The sequence below is a fragment of the Octodon degus genome, unplaced genomic scaffold (assembly GCF_000260255.1).
Source record: "Octodon degus isolate 3935 unplaced genomic scaffold, OctDeg1.0 scaffold00014, whole genome shotgun sequence".
NCBI classification, from domain to species: domain Eukaryota; kingdom Metazoa; phylum Chordata; class Mammalia; order Rodentia; family Octodontidae; genus Octodon; species Octodon degus.
Window position 1 is genome coordinate 2,200,535 of NW_004524590.1, and position 21,490 is coordinate 2,222,024.

General features: G+C 45.4%; 1 protein-coding gene across 4 annotated transcripts in view; it reads left to right on the top strand.

The window, feature by feature from the left end:
- Positions 1 to 16,392, top strand: part of Iws1 (IWS1, SUPT6H interacting protein) — a 43,101-nt gene extending 26,709 nt beyond the window's left edge. For 2 of the 4 annotated variants that reach the window (XM_004626321.2, XM_023709716.1), the window contains exons 8-14: positions 3,832 to 3,914; positions 5,576 to 5,705; positions 6,659 to 6,776; positions 9,006 to 9,117; positions 9,676 to 9,732; positions 11,438 to 11,549; positions 16,029 to 16,392. In XM_004626321.2, coding sequence (XP_004626378.1) covers positions 3,832 to 3,914; positions 5,576 to 5,705; positions 6,659 to 6,776; positions 9,006 to 9,117; positions 9,676 to 9,732; positions 11,438 to 11,549; positions 16,029 to 16,160 — 744 coding nt within the window. In that variant the 3' untranslated portion in view covers positions 16,161 to 16,392. Of the gene's footprint in view, positions 1 to 3,831; positions 3,915 to 5,575; positions 5,706 to 6,658; positions 6,777 to 9,005; positions 9,118 to 9,675; positions 9,733 to 11,437; positions 11,550 to 12,053; positions 12,210 to 16,028 lie in introns of those variants that run through there. The other 2 variants (XM_023709717.1, XR_002820015.1) reach the window with 2 other exon arrangements.
- Positions 16,393 to 21,490: the final 5,098 nt, after the last annotated feature.

Genomic DNA, 21,490 nt, shown 5'->3' on the forward strand with positions numbered 1-21,490 from the left:
AGTTAAACGGATGTTCTCACGGCAGACTTAGCACGGTCAACCAATGACTAAAGTGTACAAAGAGAAATGCAGGACAGTGTGAAAACTCACAAAGTTCACGTTTCATTTTATGTTACATTTCACCATAAATCCAGCCATGCAAATGTTTAACAATATTCACAGCAACTCATGATGAATTGATTGCTTTCATTTTAGAACAGGCTTAGATAGTACAGAAAGCCAAGTGAATTGGGCCAGTTTCCTTCACATCTCAGTCCTATCCCATCATTCCTGTCCTCTCCTGTTCTGTCCTCCCCTCCTCTCCTGTTCTCCCCTTCCCTCCCTACTCCTCTCTGCTTCGCCCCTCTTTTCAAATCTCTAACAAAGAAAACAGGTTACAGTAGCAACATTAAAGTAATAAATAAGGCTGGGGAGATGGCTCAGAATAAACACTTACCTGGCAAGCGCAAGGACCTGAGTTCAATCCCCAGTTCTGCCAAAAAAAAAAAAAAGTAATAATTAGCAGTTAGTTTGTTGAGCTGTGGTACCTCAGTAGGGTTAGACTGCTTCCTAGCTGATACAAGTTTTAGCTCACAGAAAAGCCAGTGAGACCAAAGGGGACTCTTCAGCTCTAAAGAGAGACAGGTTCTAGACTGGATCTGTCCTATGAACCTTTTCAAAGAGGATATTTTGAAGGAGTCCCTTATTAGATTCCAGCATTACAATTTTCTTTATATGTTTTAACGTTCTAAATTTTAAACATGGAAATAACGTGAATGATTTATTTAGTCACTTTTAGGGGAAAAAAAGACCAAGTGTTAATGTGAAATGAACTTTTTTAGATGAATGGCTTTGGTGGTTCTAGGGGGAAATGGCTTGTTCTAGGTTTGACTACTTCACCACCACATTTGATGTCTCTATTTATAAAGTTATAAAGTTGTATCATTAGGAAGGAGGCAGCGTTCCATAGCCCGCATCTTCACCCTGCTGCCTCTGTACTGGCATCCTGCGTGCTGCTGAGAGCAGGCCCAGTTGGCTGGCGGCTCTCCGTCCCTGGCCACAGGTTGCATGTGTTAGACATGAGTCTGGAAGCTAGAGATGGTGAATTGGCGAACAGGGGGGCTGGCATCCCAGGGCTGATGGGGGAGTTGGTTGGAACCATCAGGAACTGACTGGAGGGACCCAGCCTCCAGGGTCTGCAGCCCAAGTCCACCAGGATCTAGTGCTCTGCCCTCACTCCCCTCCATCCTGTGTGGTATGGGCCTAGGGGAGTGGGCAGCCTGCCCTTGTCCTATCCTCTCCCTGTGTGCTTTGTGGGTACCTCCATAGCTCCTGTCTCCCTCGACTGCGTAGGGTACAGGAGAGTCATGGGGAGACACCATACTCGGCATGTGTGTTTATGTCAGTAGCAACTGTGGTGTGTGCTGGAGTCCCAGATTCTTCCTTTCTTCCCAGAGTAGTAGACCTGATAACCCTGATATTTTAAGTGCTTAGGAAGCAAAAGTCATCTTATATGTACTACCAGTCCCTCAGCCCAGTGTTTTCGTATGCTTCCCCATTTTTCCAAACTCACTGGAAAGGATTCAGATGCATATGTGATTGGGGTTCAAGTGGAAGGGCTGACGCCCTCTCCAATGTCATTGTTATTGTCCTCAGACTGTTTCTAGACATTGCGATAGATGAAATGCTGGTTGACACAAGACATGACTTAAAAAGGAGTCTTGCGGTAGGGGAAGTCCCATCTGTGAGATCTGCAAGCATTTCAGCAGGCAGAAAAGAGCTTTTGTTCTGTAGGGGGATAAAGGAGACTACGAGGGCAGGACAGAAAGGAATAATAAAATTGGCAAAATCATTTGAAATAAATTTTTTAAATGTTATTCTCTTGCCTCTGATTAAGAGATTGCATCTACTTCATTGCATTTAAAATAACCTTTCTGGGGCTGGAGAGATGGCTCAGTGGTCTAAAGCACCTACTTGGAACAAGCTCAGCAAAGCACAGGGACCGCGGTTCGATCCCCCAGCACCACATGCCAGCCAGCCCTGCCCCCTGGTGGGCTGAGCTGGCCACACACACACACTAAATAAATGCTAAAAAAAAAAATTTAAAAAATAAAATAACCTGTCTGGGGCTGGGGAGATGGCTCAGTGGAATAAGCGCTTCCCTGGCAAGCGCAAGGGCCTGAGTTCAATCCCTGGTTCCGCCAAAAAATAAATAAATAAATAAATAAATAAAATAACCTGTCGTGGGGCCAGCGAGAATAGCTCAGTAGAAAAAGTGCCTGCCTGGCAAGCATAGGGTCCTGAGTTCAATCCCTGGTACCACAAAAATAAATAAATAAAAATTAAAAAATCTGTCCAAATTGTAAAAATGGTCCAAGTGTTGTTTAAAAACCAGTTATAGGGGCCAGGGAGATGGCTCAGGAGAATAAGCACTTGCCTGGCAGCGCAAGGGCCTGAGTTCAGTCTCCAGTTCCACAAAAACAAAACAACAGTTGTAGTAGCAATAATTCATTGGCGGCAAGCACGGTCAGTCCTCTTAGACTTGCTGAGGTACCAGTAGTGATCAGTGTCTGGGAGGCAGGGGAAAGTAGTCGGGACCTGGGTGCAGTAGGGCTGCGCTGCGCGTTCACTCGTTCAGTGAGCAGGACAGGGACGTTGTGCATTTGTAGACGCTGACCTTTTCGTACCTAAAGAATAAACGTTATTCAAGTAACTACCAGAAGTCTTGGGCTGGGGAGATGGCTCAGTGGAATAAGTGCTTCCCTGGCAAGCGCAAGGGCCTGAGTTCAATCCCCGGTTCTGCAAAAAAACAAAACAAAATAAAAAGTCTTACTTGGTCATATAGCATACAAATCATAGCTAGAAGATTATTTTTGGAAGACAGACTAAAACTGATTGGCTATAATAATTTGTCTTTCGAATGAACTCTGGGAGCTTGATAATTGTGCTGGTACTTTAAATTAAAATTGTGCCTCTATTTAGAATTGTTGAAAGTAGCTGTAATAATTTTATGGATTTGACTGACTCAGACAGATACAAAGAAGTGTGTATCATACATACATTCCTCACTTCACAAGCTACCTGGGTAATGCCAGTTCAGACTTACAGTTAGGGTGTGCTGTTCAGACTTAGGACATGTCTTTCGGGGATGGCGTAGACTGCCTTGTTTCTCCAGTACTGGGATTTCTGTTGACTGTACTGCTCCATACAGTAGCGCGGTTCTGTGTTCTGTTACACATTATAGTAGTGTGTGTGAGTTATGTAAGCAGGAGCAGAGTCACCAAGTTGGGTTTCCTCTGAGCATTTCTTAATATTGTAGTATGTGTACCGTACACGGTCTCGCACTGAGCTACAAGTCATCGAATGAGCTCGATAGATGCGGGACCATATTAATACTTCTAGGAAAAATTGTAGCTTTTTCCATGCCGAAGATTGTGCCCAGAGCCTCCTTCACACTGATACATATATAGCCTTTTCCTCCCATTGGGCAGACCGTGGCACTGGTCGTGTTCCCTTTTTACTTATTTTGAGATAGGGTCTTTTGTGTGTGTGTGTGTGGTACCAGGGATGGAACTCAGGACCTTGCACTTGCCAGGCAGGCAGGTAAGCCGCTGAGCTGTCTCCCTGGCCCAAGATAGGATCTTCTTACTTGGCCAGGCAGGGCTTGACCTTGCCAGCCTCATGGCTCTGCCGCCCAAAGTGCCAGGATTACACGCACGCCCTGATGCCCTGCAGAGGTTGCGGATTCCTTGAGAAGCTACTGCTTTAAGGTTCATAATTACAGTGATTTTAATCCATTAGTAACGGCTACTTCTGGATTCTTAAATCTTTTTTTGTCTTTTTTCTGAACAGGAAGACAGACAGTTGAACAATCAAAAAAAGCCAGCTCTAAAAAAATTAACTTTATTGCCTACTGTGGTTATGCATCTTAAAAAGTAAGTATCTTACTTCCTTGGAAAAGGTACTAGATAATGACAATCTGCCCAGGCAACAGAGATGCAGTGATTTCATTAATTTTTCTTAAACTTGGATACCTGATAGAAGAGAAAATTGCTGGTTTTTAAGCTTTAAAAATTTTTTTTTAATTGCTTGGTGCAGGGTCAGCACAGCTCAGACTCGTAGCAATCCTCCCCAGCATTGGGATTACAGGTGTGCGCCACCATACCCAGTTTTGGTGGTTGGCACTGTGTGCCTAGGGTTTGAAGGTTGCCACAGCATGCGGTACCAGGGATCAAACCCTGGTCCTTGTCACTTGTGCCTGCTCAGCAGGCACTTAGACTGCCAAGCTATCTCCTCAGCACCTAGAACACTGATTTATGAAGGAAAAACTTGAAAACAACTAATTTTACTCTTTACAGATAGTCTAACGTGTGGTAAAATTGCTTCTGTTTTCTCAACGTGATTAAAAACCATAAATTGGATAACATGGAGCACATATTGTTAAGAACTTGTATGTCCCTGCACATCATGATCATTGGTAGTTCTGTAATAATGCTGCCCTGCTTACTGGAGCCTTGTTAGGAAATCTTTTCATTGGTTTTCTCACAGTCACCAGCAGTTTTGCTTTCTCTTTGAATAAAGTTGCAGCCTGCATTTGATGGACTACATGAATCAGTGCATTAATGAGCCCCGAGCCCAACTCAGGACTACTACGACTAAACAGCTGCTGCTTCTGCGCAACAGGCAGGGCTGTGTGGCCAGCTTTTCTGTTAACATCATCCATTCTGTTTCCTGCAGTGGAATTTTAATTGCCAGCGTTGGCAGAGATTGTTTTTCTCCTGGGCGCTGTTTTCTTGGTGTCCTGTAGAGATTAGCACATTTGTTGTTTCTCTGCCTCCTCAGATGTTGAAGAAATCGTATTGTGATAGAGTGAGCAGTGTACCTTTCATATTACCGTTAGTCTGCCTTGTGTCATTTGCCTTTATTCCGGTTATTTATTTAAATGTATTTAATTGTTGTAGGGTCTTACTGTGCAGCTAGCTCGGACTTGTGGTGATCCTCCTGCTTTCAGCCTCCCCAGCACTAGGATTGCAGGAATACGCTACAACGCCCAGACTCTGGCCAGCTTAGCCCACCCTGGCATGACTTGTGGTGCCGGGGATCAAACCGAGGTCCCTGCACTTCCCTAAGCAGGAGCTTTAGTCTGCTGAGCTGTCTCGCCAGCCCCGTTTTTATTTTTAAAAAATCATCTTTGCTGGCCAAGCCTAGAAAATAAGAGTGAAATTTCATTTTGCTTTTGAGACCAGAATAGAGGCCCAGTGATACTGAATGTTTATATAATTTTTTTTAAAAGCAGTAGTTTGAAATATCAGCAGGGGCTGGTGAGATGGCTCAGTGGTCTAAAGCACCTACTTAGAACAAGCTTAGCAAAGCACAGGGACCGCGGTTCAATCCCCCAGCACCACATGCCAGCCAGCCCCGCCCCCTGGTGGGCTGAGCTGGCCACACACACACACACACACACACACACACACACACACACACGTAAATAAATAAATTAAAAAAAAAAAATATCAGCAACCATGTAAGAACATCTCAGGGAGATGCTGTGCAATTCAGCTTCATAGAGTTGACTCTTGTGCTATTGTTACTGCAGGCAGGACCTTAAGGAGACATTCATTGACAGCGGCGTGATGTCTGCCATCAAAGAGTGGCTGTCCCCACTGCCGGACAGGAGCCTGCCAGCGCTGAAGATTCGGGAGGAGCTGCTGAAGATTCTGCAGGAGGTTAGCAGCAGATAGTCTGGTTGTGCTTCATTAAGTTTCTGATGTGGTTTGTATTTTCATGACTTCTGTATTTTACTGTGTATAAGTTCTTTCTGCCAAAGTCTTCCCTAAAGGGGTTAGAAAAAAGGACTGCCTAATAATAGAATGGAAGAACCCATAGCTTCCTATAACTGTAGGGTTGAAGGAAAAGGATTTGAATTAGCAGTGTGTCTCCATGAAGAGGGACTCTGCACTCCAGAGTTCCTCTCTGGACTTTGCCTGAGAGGAACGTGGATGTAGAAAGAATGCCATGTTCAAAGTCCTGTGACCCTGTGTGGGAATTGAGCTAGGCTTCCTTGCGTGGGCTGATGCCTTGGGCCTGCCACTGGAACTCACCAAGGAATTCCCGAGAACCTCCTACGTGCCTGCGCTGTGCAGGTACTTTGGTTCACCTGTTCCTCACAATAAACCTGTAAGGTAGGTGTACTGTATCCATTTTACAGGCGAGGAAATGGAAACTCGGATGTTAAGTACTGGGCCAGGGAGATAGTTCAGTGGCTTAAGTGCCTGCCTGGCAACACAAGGTCCTGAGTTTGATTCCAGTACCCCCCAAAAAGGAAGTTGAATGCTTAGTCCAAGGTCAGATGGCAGACAGGTGGCTGTGCTTGGGTTCAGTCTCAGTTGCACTGACTTCAGGCCTGTGCTAACTCCTGTATTAAACTGCTGTGTGTAAATATACTCGCTTCACACTTGGTCACATTGGTTGGTTTTACTTCAACTTGGATAACACTGAACTCTCAACTTCTTATGTGAATACAAAGGATCCGTGTGTTTAGTATGTGTAGATCTTAGAAATGGGCTTTTAAAATGTGTGCAGATGCAAATGAGCCAGGGCTCAAAGGTCCTCTAGCATAGATCAGCAAAGCTCCCAGCTTGTGAGTGATTAATTGTGTGTATGTGTTTGTGTTCCCCAGCTACCTAGTGTGAGCCAGGAGACCCTGAAGCATAGTGGGATTGGACGAGCAGTGATGTATCTCTATAAGCACCCCAAGGAATCCAGGTCCAACAAGGACATGGCAGGGAAGTTAATCAGTATGTAAACTTTGCTTTTTGTTTGTTGTTTTTATGTCTATATAAAGAGAGACTTATATAAAAGCTACTTTTTACCAATGTTTAAAATGAGTCTAGTAGAACAGAAACATTTTAGTAGCTTCTTAAAAGTGTCAGCCTTTTTCCTCATACTTTAAAGTGCTTCTCAGCATACTTACTATGTTATCCAGGATTGAGTATATAGCAAATAAAAAGCTCGTGTTTCTTTTTTTCTTCCCCCAGTAGTAGTAGCATATATTTGCCGTACATTGTGACCACACTCACCACAGGGAACGTGGAGCGTGTCTCTTCTAGTCATGGATCACAAATGTGGAGGGGTAGAACTCAGGCCCAGAGTCAGCCGTACCTGGTTCCCCGTGTAGGTCACCACCTCCTTGCTGCGGGTCCTTCCTAGGGCTTTAAACTTTGTGCTTGGTCTCCTTTGTAAAATTGACGTCTGTTTTCTCTGGGTTAGTATAAAGATTAGATGAGAGGAAGTTCATGAAGTACAACACCTTGCACGCAGGAAGTACCCAAGAAATGTTAGCTCTTCTGTAGTTACTGCCGCTGCAGTTGTTACCCACATAATGCTCCAGAACGCTTCCCATATTCTCATGAATGCCTAAGAAATCCGCAGCCTAGAATACTTTTTATTAATGAAGCGCCATGTTATGTCTCAAGTCCTTCAGGTTTAAGCATGGCGTCTGTATTTGTTTTCATTATCGTTAACTCTTTTCATGCTTCACATTGGAAAGAAATTTTAATTAAGCTTCTGTATTTGAAAAGTTAATTATCCTTCTGTTAAATTTTTAAGATTATCAAGACTGCTAGAGAAATAATAAATAAAAAAGCAGAGACATAATACCATAATCTTTGGTCTACAGTTTACATCTGCAGTTTACTGCCTTTTGAATGATAAACTTTTGGGGGGGTTGTTTTGGAGGGTTTTTTTGTATTTTAGGGAAGGGTCTACAGGGTGTTCAGTCAGACTGCTAGATCGGACTCATAGTGATCTGCCTGTTTACAGCCTCCTAAGAGCTGGGATTGTAGGCACGTGCCACTAAGCCCAGGCTCAATTGCCGTCTCAGCACTGCCCGGAGATTGAATCCCCGGCCCCTGCAGGCAGGCGCTTTAATCCACTGAGCTATTTGGCCGGCCCTTGAATGATAAACTTTTGATTGCTTTTAAGCAGTGATTTTCAGTTCCCCCCAGGCTCAGAGAAACAGAAAATTCTCTGGTATCCATGAGTTATAATTCTGATTCTGAATCCTGGGATGGAGTCAGTGCACAGTTTTAGAAGATACTACATACTCCTGTGAATCCTGCCTCTTTTTAGTGTGGTGCCTGTTTTGTGTCTGTAAAGGTGCCTTCTGGTTTATGTATATTGGTTCAACAGTGAGCCACGTTGTTTCAGACAGAAACGGTGGTCACCGCAGGCCCTCTAGGGAGTGAGCAGTGCGCACGTGGTCACCTGAGAGCCTGTAATGGGGTCAAGGGGACACAGTCTCTGCACCGTGCTATAAAAATGTAATTTGTGTTTATTTTTAACTTTTATTCTTTTGGTGTTTTAAGACAAGGCTTCACTTTGTAGTGGAGGCTGGCCTTGAACTCACTCAGTATGTAGTTCAGGCTGCCTTCAGACTCACAGCAGTCCTGCCTCAGCCTCCTGAGAGCTAGGAATACAGGTGTGCAATATCACACCTGGTTTAAAAATGTAAACTTTAAAAATTTAGACCATTTTGATAAGTAATAAGTTGGTTTTGGTTAGGATAAGAAAGTAGGATTTAAATATTTCCTATTTTCAGCAGAGTAAGGCTAGAAATTAAGCTGCTTCTTAGAAATATTTTTTTAAGTTATGGTTTTATAAAATGTTTAACCCAGTTTGTTTATGACTGTCAAACCAGGTTGTGTTTCTTTCTTTAAATCTCTGGTGATTACTGATTGAATTGGTCTTTTTACACTACTTTCCTGAGTCATCCAGAGTTTTTTTACAGTACCAATATTGTATTGTGTTTATCCCGTCAATGGTCCTGAAATCATAGTGTCCTTAAGAAAAAGATGTTAAGGGCGTAGCGCAGTCGTGGTGAGCCAGAGCACGCGTGCCGCAGCAGCTGCTTGTGTCGCTGCAAGCCGTGAAAGGCTCACCGTCACTGTACGAGTGTGTGCATAAAGCCTCGTGGGAGAAAGAACAGTGTTATGGGCTAAGCAGTTGGGGGTCTTTTCTTGTTACAGATGAGTGGTCTCGGCCTATCTTTGGTCTTACCTCAAACTACAAAGGAATGACAAGAGAAGAGAGGGAGCAGAGAGATCTAGAACAAATGCCTCAGCGACGGAGACTGAGCAGGTATGAGGGACAGGTGGGAGTAAGTGAGTGACTGTCACTGCCTGTGTTTGGGAAAATGAGGTGACAGGATGTTGGCATTATGGCAGACGTAGGGTTTTGTCTGCTCTGTGTGTTAGATCTGAGAAGAAAGCACTTGGTAATACCCAGTAGCCTAGGGTGCGGGTCTTCCCCACACCAAGACCTTCCTGGGTAAATTTCGTGAGACATGGCCTCTTTCATGGTTCTGGAGAGTATGTTGTTCCCGGCCACTTGCAGAAATGTACTTTTCTAGTCCATTTCCAAAAGCCCAGAGAAAAAAGAAGTTCCTGTTCTGCTTGGGGGAGCATACTGCATGCAAGAGCCAGGGTCATTGGTTACACACGCGGAGTTGCTCCCGCATGAAACCTGGTAGGGAATGAACAGCACTTCTGAATGATTAGGAGGTACTTCCCCTGCTCCAGTATAAAGGAGCCAATCGTGGTCTAAGTTTGACACCTGGTTTGTGCTTATAATAGGGTTAAAAATAATAATAATAAATAAAAAAGGTTCCCAGTGTCTCCCTATTTGCTCTTTTCTTAGCACTGGTGGGCAGACCCCCCGAAGAGACCTGGAAAAGGTGCTAACCGGAGAGGAGAAGTAAGGACTTTGTATTAATTTTTTCTCTTGGAATATATAAAAGATTTCTGTTCGCTATTTTAAGAAAAGTAGTGCTCCGGAATATTAACGGTTCATTCCATCAAGATTTTGCTGCTGCTTCAAAGTGCTAAAGTTTTTCACATGCAGCAGCAAATGGTCCATGTTCTCAGAGGTGTGTGTGTAGAGGGTGGGGTTGGGCCAGGCTGTGGAGTCGGTGTGCAGGGCCTGCTTTCAGAGTGGCAAGTAGAGATGATGGAGCGGCAGGGGGTGCCGGATCCAGATGTGGCCTAGGGAGGGACTAAAATCAGGGGCAGGGGTTTTCACCTCTCTGTGACCCCACGGAACGTTTCTGAGCCTAGGCATAAAGCCATTGGGTTTGATTTGGAATGCTGACAGCATCATGTAGGAGGAGCTCGGCCCAGTGGAATTGGATGCTAAGAAACAGTTGAACAGAGCCACAGAGGGATGGACGGAAGGTTGAGATGATATAGCAGAGGCAAAGCTGCCATAGCTGGTAACCTAAGTGTGGACAATTTGGCTGGAATTGAAGGCTCCAACCAGAATTTTAACTCACATCCTGAGACTGGCATCACCATTCACTAAAGTTGAGAGATGCCGCCGCTTTCCACTGACCACTAGAGGGAGCTACCCCGTTTCCCAAAGGAGGAGTGCCCAGCCAACCCCAGAGGAGCTTCCCTTTTGGCGGCACTTGTGTTTTGGTCTCACATGGATCTTCTCAGATTTGTGAGCTAACAAATGAGTTCAAGTGAAGGTGAGGAAAAGTAAATACAGTGGGGCTGGTGAGATGGCTCAGTGGTCTAAAGCACTTGATTGGAACAAGCTTGGCAAAGCACAGGGACCGCTGTTCGATCCCCCAGCACCACATGCCAGCCCACCCCGCCCCCAGGTGGGCTAAGCTGGCCACACACACATAAATAAATAAAAAATTATAAAAAAAAAAAGAAAAGTAAATACAGTAACTCAGGATTGTGTCACTGTCCTGGTGGTGATACTGCATGCCTGCCTTCAGGAGGTAATACCTTTGGTAGTACTTCTTATAACTACAGGTAAATCTGTAGTTCTCTCAATGGTTTCTGTAAAAAGAAATACGGCAATTACCGTGTGATTTGTTTATGCAAAACTATAAGAACTGCAGCGGTCTCGTTTGAGACTCTAAACTATGAGAACTCAAAACTATGAGAACTCCTGGGGCTCATTTTTTTTTTTTTTTTTTTTTTGCGGAACCGGGGATTGAACTCAGGCCCTTGCACTTGCCAGGGAAGCGCTTATTCCATTGAGCCATCTCCCCGGCCCCCACTGGGGCTCGTTTTGACTCCTTTATCTTCACAAGTAAACTCGAGCCACAAGAAAACTCCTGAGTAACTCCACCAGACTAGTGACCTTAGGATTCAGAGTCCTGCTGGAGCTGCAGTCTTAGAAGGAGAGGGCATGCTGCCATCCAGAGCTGGGGAGCAGAGATCCGTGTGAACGCAAAGGAAGTTGGCTTTGTGGGGCTGACCCAGGGCAGCAGCGTAGCTGATTACACGGTTGCCAGGGCGAGGGCGGGGGCAGTGCCCCGGGAGGCAGAGGAGACTTGAAGCGTTGCAGCTGAGTGCGGCAGATGGAGTACAGGGGGTGAGGTGGCTTCGGGGCGCCACAGGAGCTGACTGCGTACTCAGCGTGCTTTTCCTCTTGCTTTTCTCAGGGCTCTTAGGCCTGGAGATCCTGGCTTCTGTGCCCGAGCAAGGGTCCCCATGCCTTCAAACAAGGACTATGTTGTCAGGCCCAAGTGGAACGTGGAAATGGAGTCATCCAGGGTAAGCAAGCAGAGGAGGAGCAAGGTGGATCTCACACAGAGATTACCATTTGAGGTTTTTTTCTCCATATTTAAGAGTCCTTAAAGTTCTTAAGGTTTATCTGATTTATAGGGAACTGTTTATTGACCTTTTATCTAGCCAAATCACAGGTCAAACAATCCTAAGTAGGAGAAAGTATAACCCAAGATCAAAGTTCATTGCTGATAAGCTGTGTTCAGAATTAAACCAATATTAAGAAACAGGAAGTTTCTCCCTTGCATCCCTTTATTTCCAGGGAATTTGAAGCCTACAGTGATCCGGCACGGTGGTTTTTGGTTTTTATGAAGAACAGCTTTAAGTACCAGTGTTCCTGCTTCTGCAGACTCCCTCCCTTTCTCTTCCGGCTGTCTAAGCAGTTCTGTTGTGAAATCATTAGATTAAAACCTTCCTCTGTCATTATAAACGCTTCTCAGACATTGTTTCTTGGTGGTCTTACTTATTCTCCACTTGAACCGCTCTTTCTAGCCTGGTATTCTTAAAAAGGGCCTAAGCCGACTGGAAAAGCATAAGAGGCGATTTGCAGAACAGAAACGGCTCAGCAGAGTGCACCGTGCTGTCAAGTTCAGCATTGAAGGCAACAGGATGCCCCTGTAGGCCCGGCCTGCAGAGCGTTCCTGCGAGGTATCCCAGGAAGCATGGGCTTGGCGCTGCCGGCAGAGTGAGGTCGTGTGGTGTGCGTTCCTAACAGGAAGGCCTCTGCTTCTAGTTTCCCAAGTAACGGCCTGACAGCACCTTGAGATAAGTGTGGCCTCCCACACGTGGAGAAGCTGACGTGGAGGTCCATTCCTCTGTCAGTACGTGAGCCAGGTAGTCATCACTCCCCGGTAGGCTTTGCATGCCTCCTGTCTAGTACTTGCTGCTTACGGAAAAGCTCTTGTCCGGGTGCTCTGCGGTACAGGGTGTGTACTGGCTGAGGGCCTCTTGCTGGAAGGGAGGCAGCTTAGTTTTCTGTTGTCAGTGTCTCAGGGACAAGCATAAAGCTGGTGCAGTACGTGGTTACAAGTGAAGAAGAGCTAAATCACCAGCCAGACTCGTTGGCCTCTGTGCTCTGAGAGCCACAGCGGCAGCCTCGCCGCGGTGTGCAGAGTGTGCATGTTGCTGCCGTCTGTTTCGCTGGCCTGTGCCGCGGCAGTTATTTCCACAGGCCCGTCCTGGTCCCTGTGCTGCCCGGCAGCTGTTGCAACAGACTGCGTTGTTATTTACTGAGAACGAGTGGGGGGCGGTGGGGGGCTGCTTCTGTCCCAAGGCCTTCTTCCTCTCTAGTACTTTCTTTTTTTTTTAACTTCCTCTTTTCTCACTGCCTTGTACCTCTTTTTAGCCTCTCTTTGTAATATCTTCTTACCCAATACTTTTCTGAGATGGAAACCACTGTTTTCCGAAAAATAAGCAGTGGGGCTTACTTTCAGGGATGTCTTATTTTTTCATGTACAATAGCCTACATTTATTCATGTACAAAAATCAACATCTGTTTGTGTACATGTACAGTCACAGTCTTGAACATTGTCCTAACTCCAAATTCTGGCCTGTATTTCTTGGGTCTCTGTTTCCTGGGGACCATCAGCCCCAGTCTGCCTCCAGCACTGGAGCTCTTCTCCTTGCAGCCTATCACAGTGCATCACGCAGTGGTGACGTACTGCGCTGGGAAGATGCACGTTAGCCACAGCCATGCTGCCCACTCATCGCAAGTGCATGCTACGTCATTCTCGCGTTGTCTATGCTCTGATTGATCATTCAGCAGAGAGTCTCAAGTTGATGTGCTTACCTTTCATCCAGAGTCACCCGCTTGGCTGTTTATAAATAATCATTTATATTATTAACGTCAGTAGTATTATTTGTTTATATTCAACTGCATGCTGCATGTTAATATTTAATTCAGTATGTCATTGTGTGTTGCAGTGGATATACTAAACAGGACAATCTGGCTGACCATCTTATCTGAGTCTTATTTTGGAGGGACGGTCATGCTAGGATTTATTTTCCAGTGAGGGCTTATTTTCCGGAAAATCCGGCATAGTCTGACGAAGAAAGTGCAATTGAAGCCGAAAGGCGTCTTCTTTGGAAGCATCCCGCTGTTCTGGGGCTGCATGGTTGTCAGCTGCTGCTGCTAGTTCTGGTCTCCCTCCCGGTGGGGAGAAGGGTGGTAGAGGAGCCTGACACCTCGCTGGCACTGGAGGAGAGAAGAGGGCTTCGGGGCACTGCCTGCCTGCCCTGGCCCAGCACAGCTGTGGTGGGCGGGTTTAATGGAGGCTGTAGCTGGCCTGGGCTCCAGCAGGCCATACTTTGATCCAGGGGTTGGCTCAGTGATGGAGCCCTTGCGTAGTGTGCTAGGGCCCTGGATTCAGTCCCCAGAACTGTGAGGAAGAAGCTGGCATAGTGGCACACACCTGTAGTCCCAGCACTCGGGAGGCTGAAGTAGGAGGATTGCTGCAAGTTCAGCGACAGCCTGTGTTACATAGTGAGTCCCAGGACAGCCCGAACTACGGAAGGAAACCCTGCCTCAAAAAGAGGAGGAGGAGGAGGAAAAGAGTGCAGGGCTGATGGTACCGTTACCTTCTCAATATCCGTAACCTTCCTGATCCTGTTTCCCTCTTTAGGAAAGCATCTTGCATGTTCTCTAGTGCTTATATTCGTAGGGACACTAATGAGTATTTAGAAAGCACATTGTCCATGCAGAAACCTGGAGTGGCTAAATGATTTTTAGTGAAACCCTTTATCTTAAGTTGTTTTAGTTTTAAATTTGAAGAAGCTTGGATTAACCTCCATTCCCAAACTCTGCTCTTTCACTAAGTCGCCACTGTTAGTAATTTAATATTTTAAATGTATTTTCATTAATACCCTAAACTTAATTTTTATATTTGTTGAAAAATTTGAGATGAAAAAAAGAAAAATCATCCATGGTTTCAACATATGAAACCAGTTTGATAGACTTGTTCTTTGTTCTCTTGAACTTCCTATAATTGAAATTGTACTGCTATAATTTCTGTCATTTCATCTTTTGAGTTTCTTTTTCCTCTGATGAACCAGTGTATCATCTACTTTTGCTGTCCTAAAGAAGTACAGTGTAGAGCTGATGAATTAGGAAGGGAAAGTAGAATTCGGTGTGGGAGGTTATGTGGATCTGCGTGTCTTCAGACACGGGCTAACTCGGTGTCAGCAGAAGTAGGTTGGCATGGGCCTGCGTGTGTCCCCTGCCGGGGCTGAACAGCTCTGTCAGGGCTCAGGTTTGGAAGAAGGGTGCAGGGGTGGGCCAGGAGGAGGCCAGCTGGTGCAGGGCGGTGGCAGAGATCTGAGCAGTTGAGATTGCTGATGTGGATGATTCCAGGTACTAGAATTAGAGCGCATTGCCCAGAGAGAAGTCAGACACTCAGAAGAGCCTGGGAGATCTGAGGAGTAGTGTCATGGTGGCCCAGCTCTTTGTCATATGGCTGAACTTTTGCACTAACTCAGAAGTCTTACAGCTTAGGTGGTCGGCATGGCTCTTGCTGAGGAGAGCCTTGCCTGGTGCTTCACTGACTTCATGTTGGGATGAGACCGAGTCTAGAGATGGGGTAGGGCCCGAAGGGCCCCTGAGCTCAGAAAAGTGTCGTCACTCTGACACTCACCCCAAATGGCTCTTAGCCCAACTTCACGTAGCGTTCTTTTGCATTGAGCTTCAGGGGACATTGCATAATGAACATCTGGTAAAAAGCACAAAAAGCCATCCTTTAATCACTCGCCACTCTTCTATGTGGTTAGCACGTGGTGAGAAGAGTTCACGCTGATCGTTAACGTCTGTGACAGATCGTCCAGTGTTTCTGAACAGTACCAATTTCTTGAAGACCACATCTTTTCAAGACTTGTAGTCTTCTAAATGCATACAGAGATTTTTTTTAAAAACCAGCTAAACCTTTACATACAAAGGGAAAGCGCAGAGTCCTGGAACGTGTGCAGACCAGATCACGGAAGCTGCCAGGCGGAGCGAGGGACCCCCAGAGCTCCAGCACCCAGTAGCTCGCCTCCCTAACCCTCTGCCCTGCTCCTTGTGCGCAAGGCTTTGTTCCTTAGGTGCCTTTTCTTTGCTGTCAGAGGTCATTCCTTTCATGCTCCATGGAGTCAGGTGGCCAGCTTCACATTACTCTTGACAGGGAAAAGGTTGGTTTTAACGCAAATGCTGGACCCGAGAGCAGCTGTAGGCTCAGTGTCTTTCCACTTCTCGATTTCCAGGGGCCACAGCGAAGGAAAACAAGGCACAGCAACAGGAAAACTGCTCCCCTTTGAGAGTGTGATCGGTGCTTGACACTGCTGTGTGTATTTGGCCCTGTCCCTGAGGTCACCTCCGCATATTCTGGCTGTTCTAGACTCAGGAGCTCTCTGACTACTAACCTTCAGATAGAAGATGAAAGACAAAAGTAGATTTATGTACTTTAATAATTTGCTCTTTAATTTCTCCTCCACTCTTAGTTTCAGGCAACTTCCAAGAAAGGTATCAGTCGACTGGATAAGCAGATGAGAAAATTCACAGATATCAGGAAAAAAAGCAGATCTGCACACGCAGTGAAAATCAGCATCGAGGGCAATAAAATGCCATTGTGACCTTGCCCGGGATGTGTCCCCATCTCCGCTCTAAGACATGCACATGGACTCTGTGGAGAAAGAAGATATTTAAAAGTTTTTTAGTGTGTCTGTAAATGGCTCGGCTTGTACCACATGTTGTCATAGGACTCCTAGTTCTCTTAGTTGTATTTAAAATTGTTGTGTACTTTGTACAGGAGAATCCTAGTCGTACTCTATACACTTTACACAATAAAATTTCATTCTGGTTTGAGGGGCTGTCTCTTCATTGTCTTGGAGGATGCGTTCCCACCGGAGCCAGAGAGCTGTCCTCGGTGAGTGGGAAAAACCCTTGACATACTGACGGGTGTGAGGAGGAATTTGTTTTTTGTCTCAAAACCTTGGATCTCTTGAGTTTCCTGAAGGACAGGAGTGTCTTGGTTATGCTGATGACAGCAACTCCTGGCCCCTCGGTAGCTGTATTTTTGTGCTAGGGATTGAACGCGGGGCCTTGTGTGTGCAGGGCAGGAGCCCCGCTGCTGAGCCACGTCCCTGACCACGAGGGAGCTTTACATTGGAGAACGGTCACTGGAAGGCCTTCAGCCAGGGCAGGTGCGCCTGAGGTCCATTCCTGAAGGGTTTGGCCTGTGTCGTGCAGCCTCAGTCAAAAGCTCTCATTACAGGGGCTCTGTGCTACAGTGTTTTGAACTCTTGACTGATTTTATCAAATTCTTGAATGAAGAGTTTCACAGGAATCCCAGCCCTATAATCAGAAAAACTGTTGAAAGGCCTCGCTTGGGGCCTGCATCCGAATTGGACAGTCTCCTGAAGGAAAGCCTGAGCCTCAAATTAGTGCAGCCCCAACTACCTTTCAGCATTGAGTATCAGAGCTGAATTGTGTCCCATTTGGGGTTGGAATATGATACCAACAAAACCTTATTTCTTAGTGTTCCTCTTATTAGGAAATAATTTATTTTAATAAATTTAAATTTCTGTCCAGGAGTAGGTCAACAAATACTGCCTTAGTGGGAGATGGTGGTACATGCCAGTAATCCCAGCACTCCAGAGGCTGAGGCAGGAGGATTGATCATTGGCAGTTTGAACTACATAGTGTGAGACCCTGCCTTCCAAAAAGAAAGAAATTCCATCTTAGAAGAAATATGGATGTGGGCAGGGGAGGTGGCACAGGAGGCTGAGGCAGGAGGATCACAAGTTGGAGGTTAGCCTGGGCTATGTAGTGAATTCAAGGACAGCCTGTGCTACACAGCTAGACCCTGTGTCTTCCCGCCCCGCCCCCCCCAAAGTATAGATGCAAAACCACCAATTGTGACAATTTGACAGTTATTACAGAGGGAAAAACTACAACGTGAAGTTGTGTTTCTTTTTCTTTTGGCAGAACCAGGGATTGAACTCAGGACCTTGCGCTTGCCAGGGAAGCACATATTCCACTGAGCCATCTCCCTGGCCCAAAGTTGTGTTTCTTACTGCTTTGTTTTTGCAATATTTTAAATAACTAGTCTGTACAAGATTTATGAGAGCTCTGAGTCAAGAGTAAGCACAAGAAAACTTAAAATTAGTAGACCATTTTAATTATAGAAATCCTACTGTGATTTGGATCTGTCCCTTGATTTTCAGAAGTGCATGAGACTTACTAGCTATGAGGACCTTTTCAGTGACTCCAAGTTAGTGCCCTCGGTGTCAGCTGTTCACACTCAAACCCAGCCAACCCAGTCACAAATGGGGTAGAGCATGCAGAGGCAGTCAACAAGGTGACCCCTAGGTGGGGCAAAAGCTGAGTCGTTCGCAGTTGTATTTACCAGGGAGAATGCTGAGGAGCAACAAAACGCGTCTAGTGAAACCTTACAGATGCTGACCAGTAAAACAACTCTAAACGTGAAAGACAAGCCTTCCAGGAAAAATTTAAAGGTATTGACATTTTTGTCATTATTGGAGTAAACTCCCATTTATTTGAAAGGAGCTCAATAGAATAATCGCTTGCCTGGCAAGCGCAAGGGCCTGAGTTCAATCTCTGGTTCCACAAAAGAAAACAGAGAAGGCCACCTATGACATCAGGGTGAAGGTGATGGCACCGAGTGATAAAGTGACAAAATACCTGGGCAATGCAGGTCCTTTTTTTTTTTTGTATCTTAGGGAAGGGTCTACAGGGTGTTCAGCGTCTCACTACTAGATCTGACTCGTGATCCGCCTGTTTACAGCCTCCCAAGAGCTGGGATTACAGGCACGCGCCACCACGCCCAGTCTCAATTGCTGGCTCAGTGCACCCCAGGGCAGGGCTGGCCTGGCAGGCCAGGGATCGAACCCCTGGCTCCTGCGCCTGCATGCAGGCGCTTTAATCTGCTGAGCTATTTGGCCGACTCTCAGGTTCTCTTGAACTGGATTTGAAAGGAAAAATTACTAGTTGCCTAAATGGTGCCGAGTGCGGTACATAATTTATTGGGGCAGCAGGGGCAGTCTAAAGGTTGCCTTACCAGAATAACGTGAAATAAGTTGGAGAGATTTGCCCTGTATAGTAGTTTTGAGAGTAATGAGATTTAATTCCCATGTTTCACTCCTAATATTTACCATTTGCCACACTGGTGTCATCTTAAGCATATTGTGAGGTTGCAGAGCCATTTCTGTTTACATGGATTTTAGTTTGTCCAAGAATTGCTGGTACTTGGGTAAGGATAATGGCACTTAGAGTGGGAGGTAGGAGACAGGTTCTCACTCTATTTTAGGCTGCCCTTCAACTCATTGTGCAGCCTCTAACTTGGGAACCCTCCTGACTCGGCCTCCCAGGAGGCTGGGGCTCCGTGCCATTTTTTTGTTTTCTTTTTTGGAGTCTTACCATGTATTCCAAGCTTACTTTGAACTCACTGAGGCCCAGGCTAGCCTTACAATTCTGCCTCAGCCTCCTGAGTGCTGAGATTACAGGCTATGCCACTGTGCTGGGTGAGTCACTTTCTCATTCTATGTTTTGTAAATTTTTTAAAAAATAAAAACAGGATGGTGAGACAGATTAGCAGACTAAAGCTTGGGCAAGTGCAGGGATGGGGGTTTGATCCTAGCACCATATGCTGTGCCAGCCCCACCCCCAGGGCGGGCTGAGCTGGTCACAAATAAAAACTACATTTATTGGCCTGCAGTAAAAACAGTAGTCAAAATAATATGAACAAATGTTTTACAAATATTTCACTTAATCAGCTGCCTTTTTTTTTTTTTTTTTTTTTCCTGGTACCGGGGATTGAACTCAGGCCCTTGCACTTGCCAGGAGGCGCTTATTCCGCTGAGCCATCTCCCCAGCTCCAAAGCAGCACAGAATATATTTGGTTTGTTTGTTTGTTTGTTTTTGTTTTTTGGTGGAACCAGGGATTGAACTCAGGCCTTTGCACTTGCCAGGGACGCACTTATTCCACTGAGCCATCTCCCCGGCCCCCGGCTGCCTTTGTTAATATTTATTTATTTGATACAGGGTCTTGCTACGCAGCTCGGACTCTAGTGATCCTCTTGTCTCAGTCTCCCCATCACTGGGATTACAGGTGTACACCACCACGCCCGGTTTCAGCGGCTGGCACAGTAGCGTGGCTTGCAGTACTGGGCATCGAACCCCGGCCCTTGCACCAAGTGTGTAGAGCGGAGATGTCTGCACGGCCCGTCTTAACTCAGTGACTGTTTCTCGCTGGAGATACTGTAGCAGAGTAATGTGTCCTTTCAGCATGATCCGACCCAGTTTTCTTGACCTTTAGAATGAATTTCTTCTGCATCGTCTAATACCAGCCTCCCGGTCCTGTCCAAGCCAATAACACAGCTTGCGCTCTCCGCACTTGTTCATAGAGCCATACCTGAATCTGGGAGCTGTTCTGTGAGGATCTGCAGGAGAGGCTGGTGGGCTGTGCCATCTCGTGTACTTTCTGGCCTTGGACCTTGTGTGCAACTCTGACCTGTGAAATATTTTCAGGTGTCTAAAAAGACGCATGACAAAGTTAGGAGCTGAGCCATTTTAAATGTGGCAGTTCACTGGGTGCATTCACATTGTTTGGCAGCCCCCACCGCCACCCCTCTCCAGAACTCTCCATCTTGCCCGCTAATTTACCTTAAGCAAGTCTGTTTGGTCTTCTGCAGTTGTTGGTCATCGTCATCCTCCTCTCCATCTGACTTTGGCTACTCTAGCAGCTTAGGTCTACATTCTGGTGTCGGTATTGTAGATGCATTTGCAAGTCGTTCTGCCTGCTCTGTAGATTGCCTTTCAGCTTGTTGCAGTGTCCTCTGATACATGAATAATTATAATTTTCATGTAGTTTATTTGTTTTCACTTACTGTGCTTTTTGATGTCATGTGAAAATCATTGCCAAATCAGTGTTTCAACGCTTCTGCCCCATGTTTTCATGCAGGTATTTGTAGCTTTAGCTCTTATATTTAGGTATTTGATCCATTTTGAGGCAAGGCTCCAGTTTCATTCTTTATGGACATAAAATTTGCTCAAAAGCATTTGTTAAAGCAGTCCTTTTCCCAGTGAGTACTCTTGACACCGGCCCCAAAGTCACTTCATCACGCATGAGGGTTTATTTTCGTGCTTTTCTATTCAGTTGCTTTCTCCCCGTGACAACCTTGCTGTGCTTCCTGTGGCTTTGCATTCGGGAAAAGTGAGTCCTCTGCCCCTTTTTCTTAAGATTTCTGTGACTGTTTGAGGTTCCCTAAGATTTCATATGAACTTTAGGATAGATTTTTTATTTCTGCAATAAACATCTTTGGGAGTTTGGTGAGGATTATGTTGAATCTGTGGATCGCTTTGGATAATAGCAAAATCCTAACAATGTGAAGTCTTCTAGTACATAAAATAGAAATTTTTTTTTTTTTTTTTTTTTTTTTTGCGGAGCTGGGGACTGAACTCAGGTCCTTGCGCTTGCCAGGCAAGCACTTATTCAACTGAGCCATCTCCCCAGCCCCAAGAATCTTTCTATTTATTGGTATAATTTTTTATTTCTGTCAGCAACATTTTCAGTATGCCTTTTGCTTCCTTAGTTAAGTTTATACCAAAAATTCTTATTTTTATGTTATGGTAAATTATTTTCTTAATTTCCTTTAGGATTGTTCATTTTGCACATACAATGCAATTGATTTTTGTGATTTTATATCCTACAGTTTTGCTGAATTTACTCTTAAGTTTTGTTTTGTGAAATCTTTAGGCATTTCATGTATGCCCTTTATTGCGCTGACTTTTCTCCTGTTTCTAGTATATTGAGTGTTTCTGTGAGAAACTTGGGCTTGTCCGATGTTTTCTTCCTCCTCCTCCTTTTCTTCTTCTTCTTCTTCTTCTTCTTCTTCTTCTTCTTCTTCTTCTTCTTCTTCTTCTTCTTCTTCTTCTTCTTCTT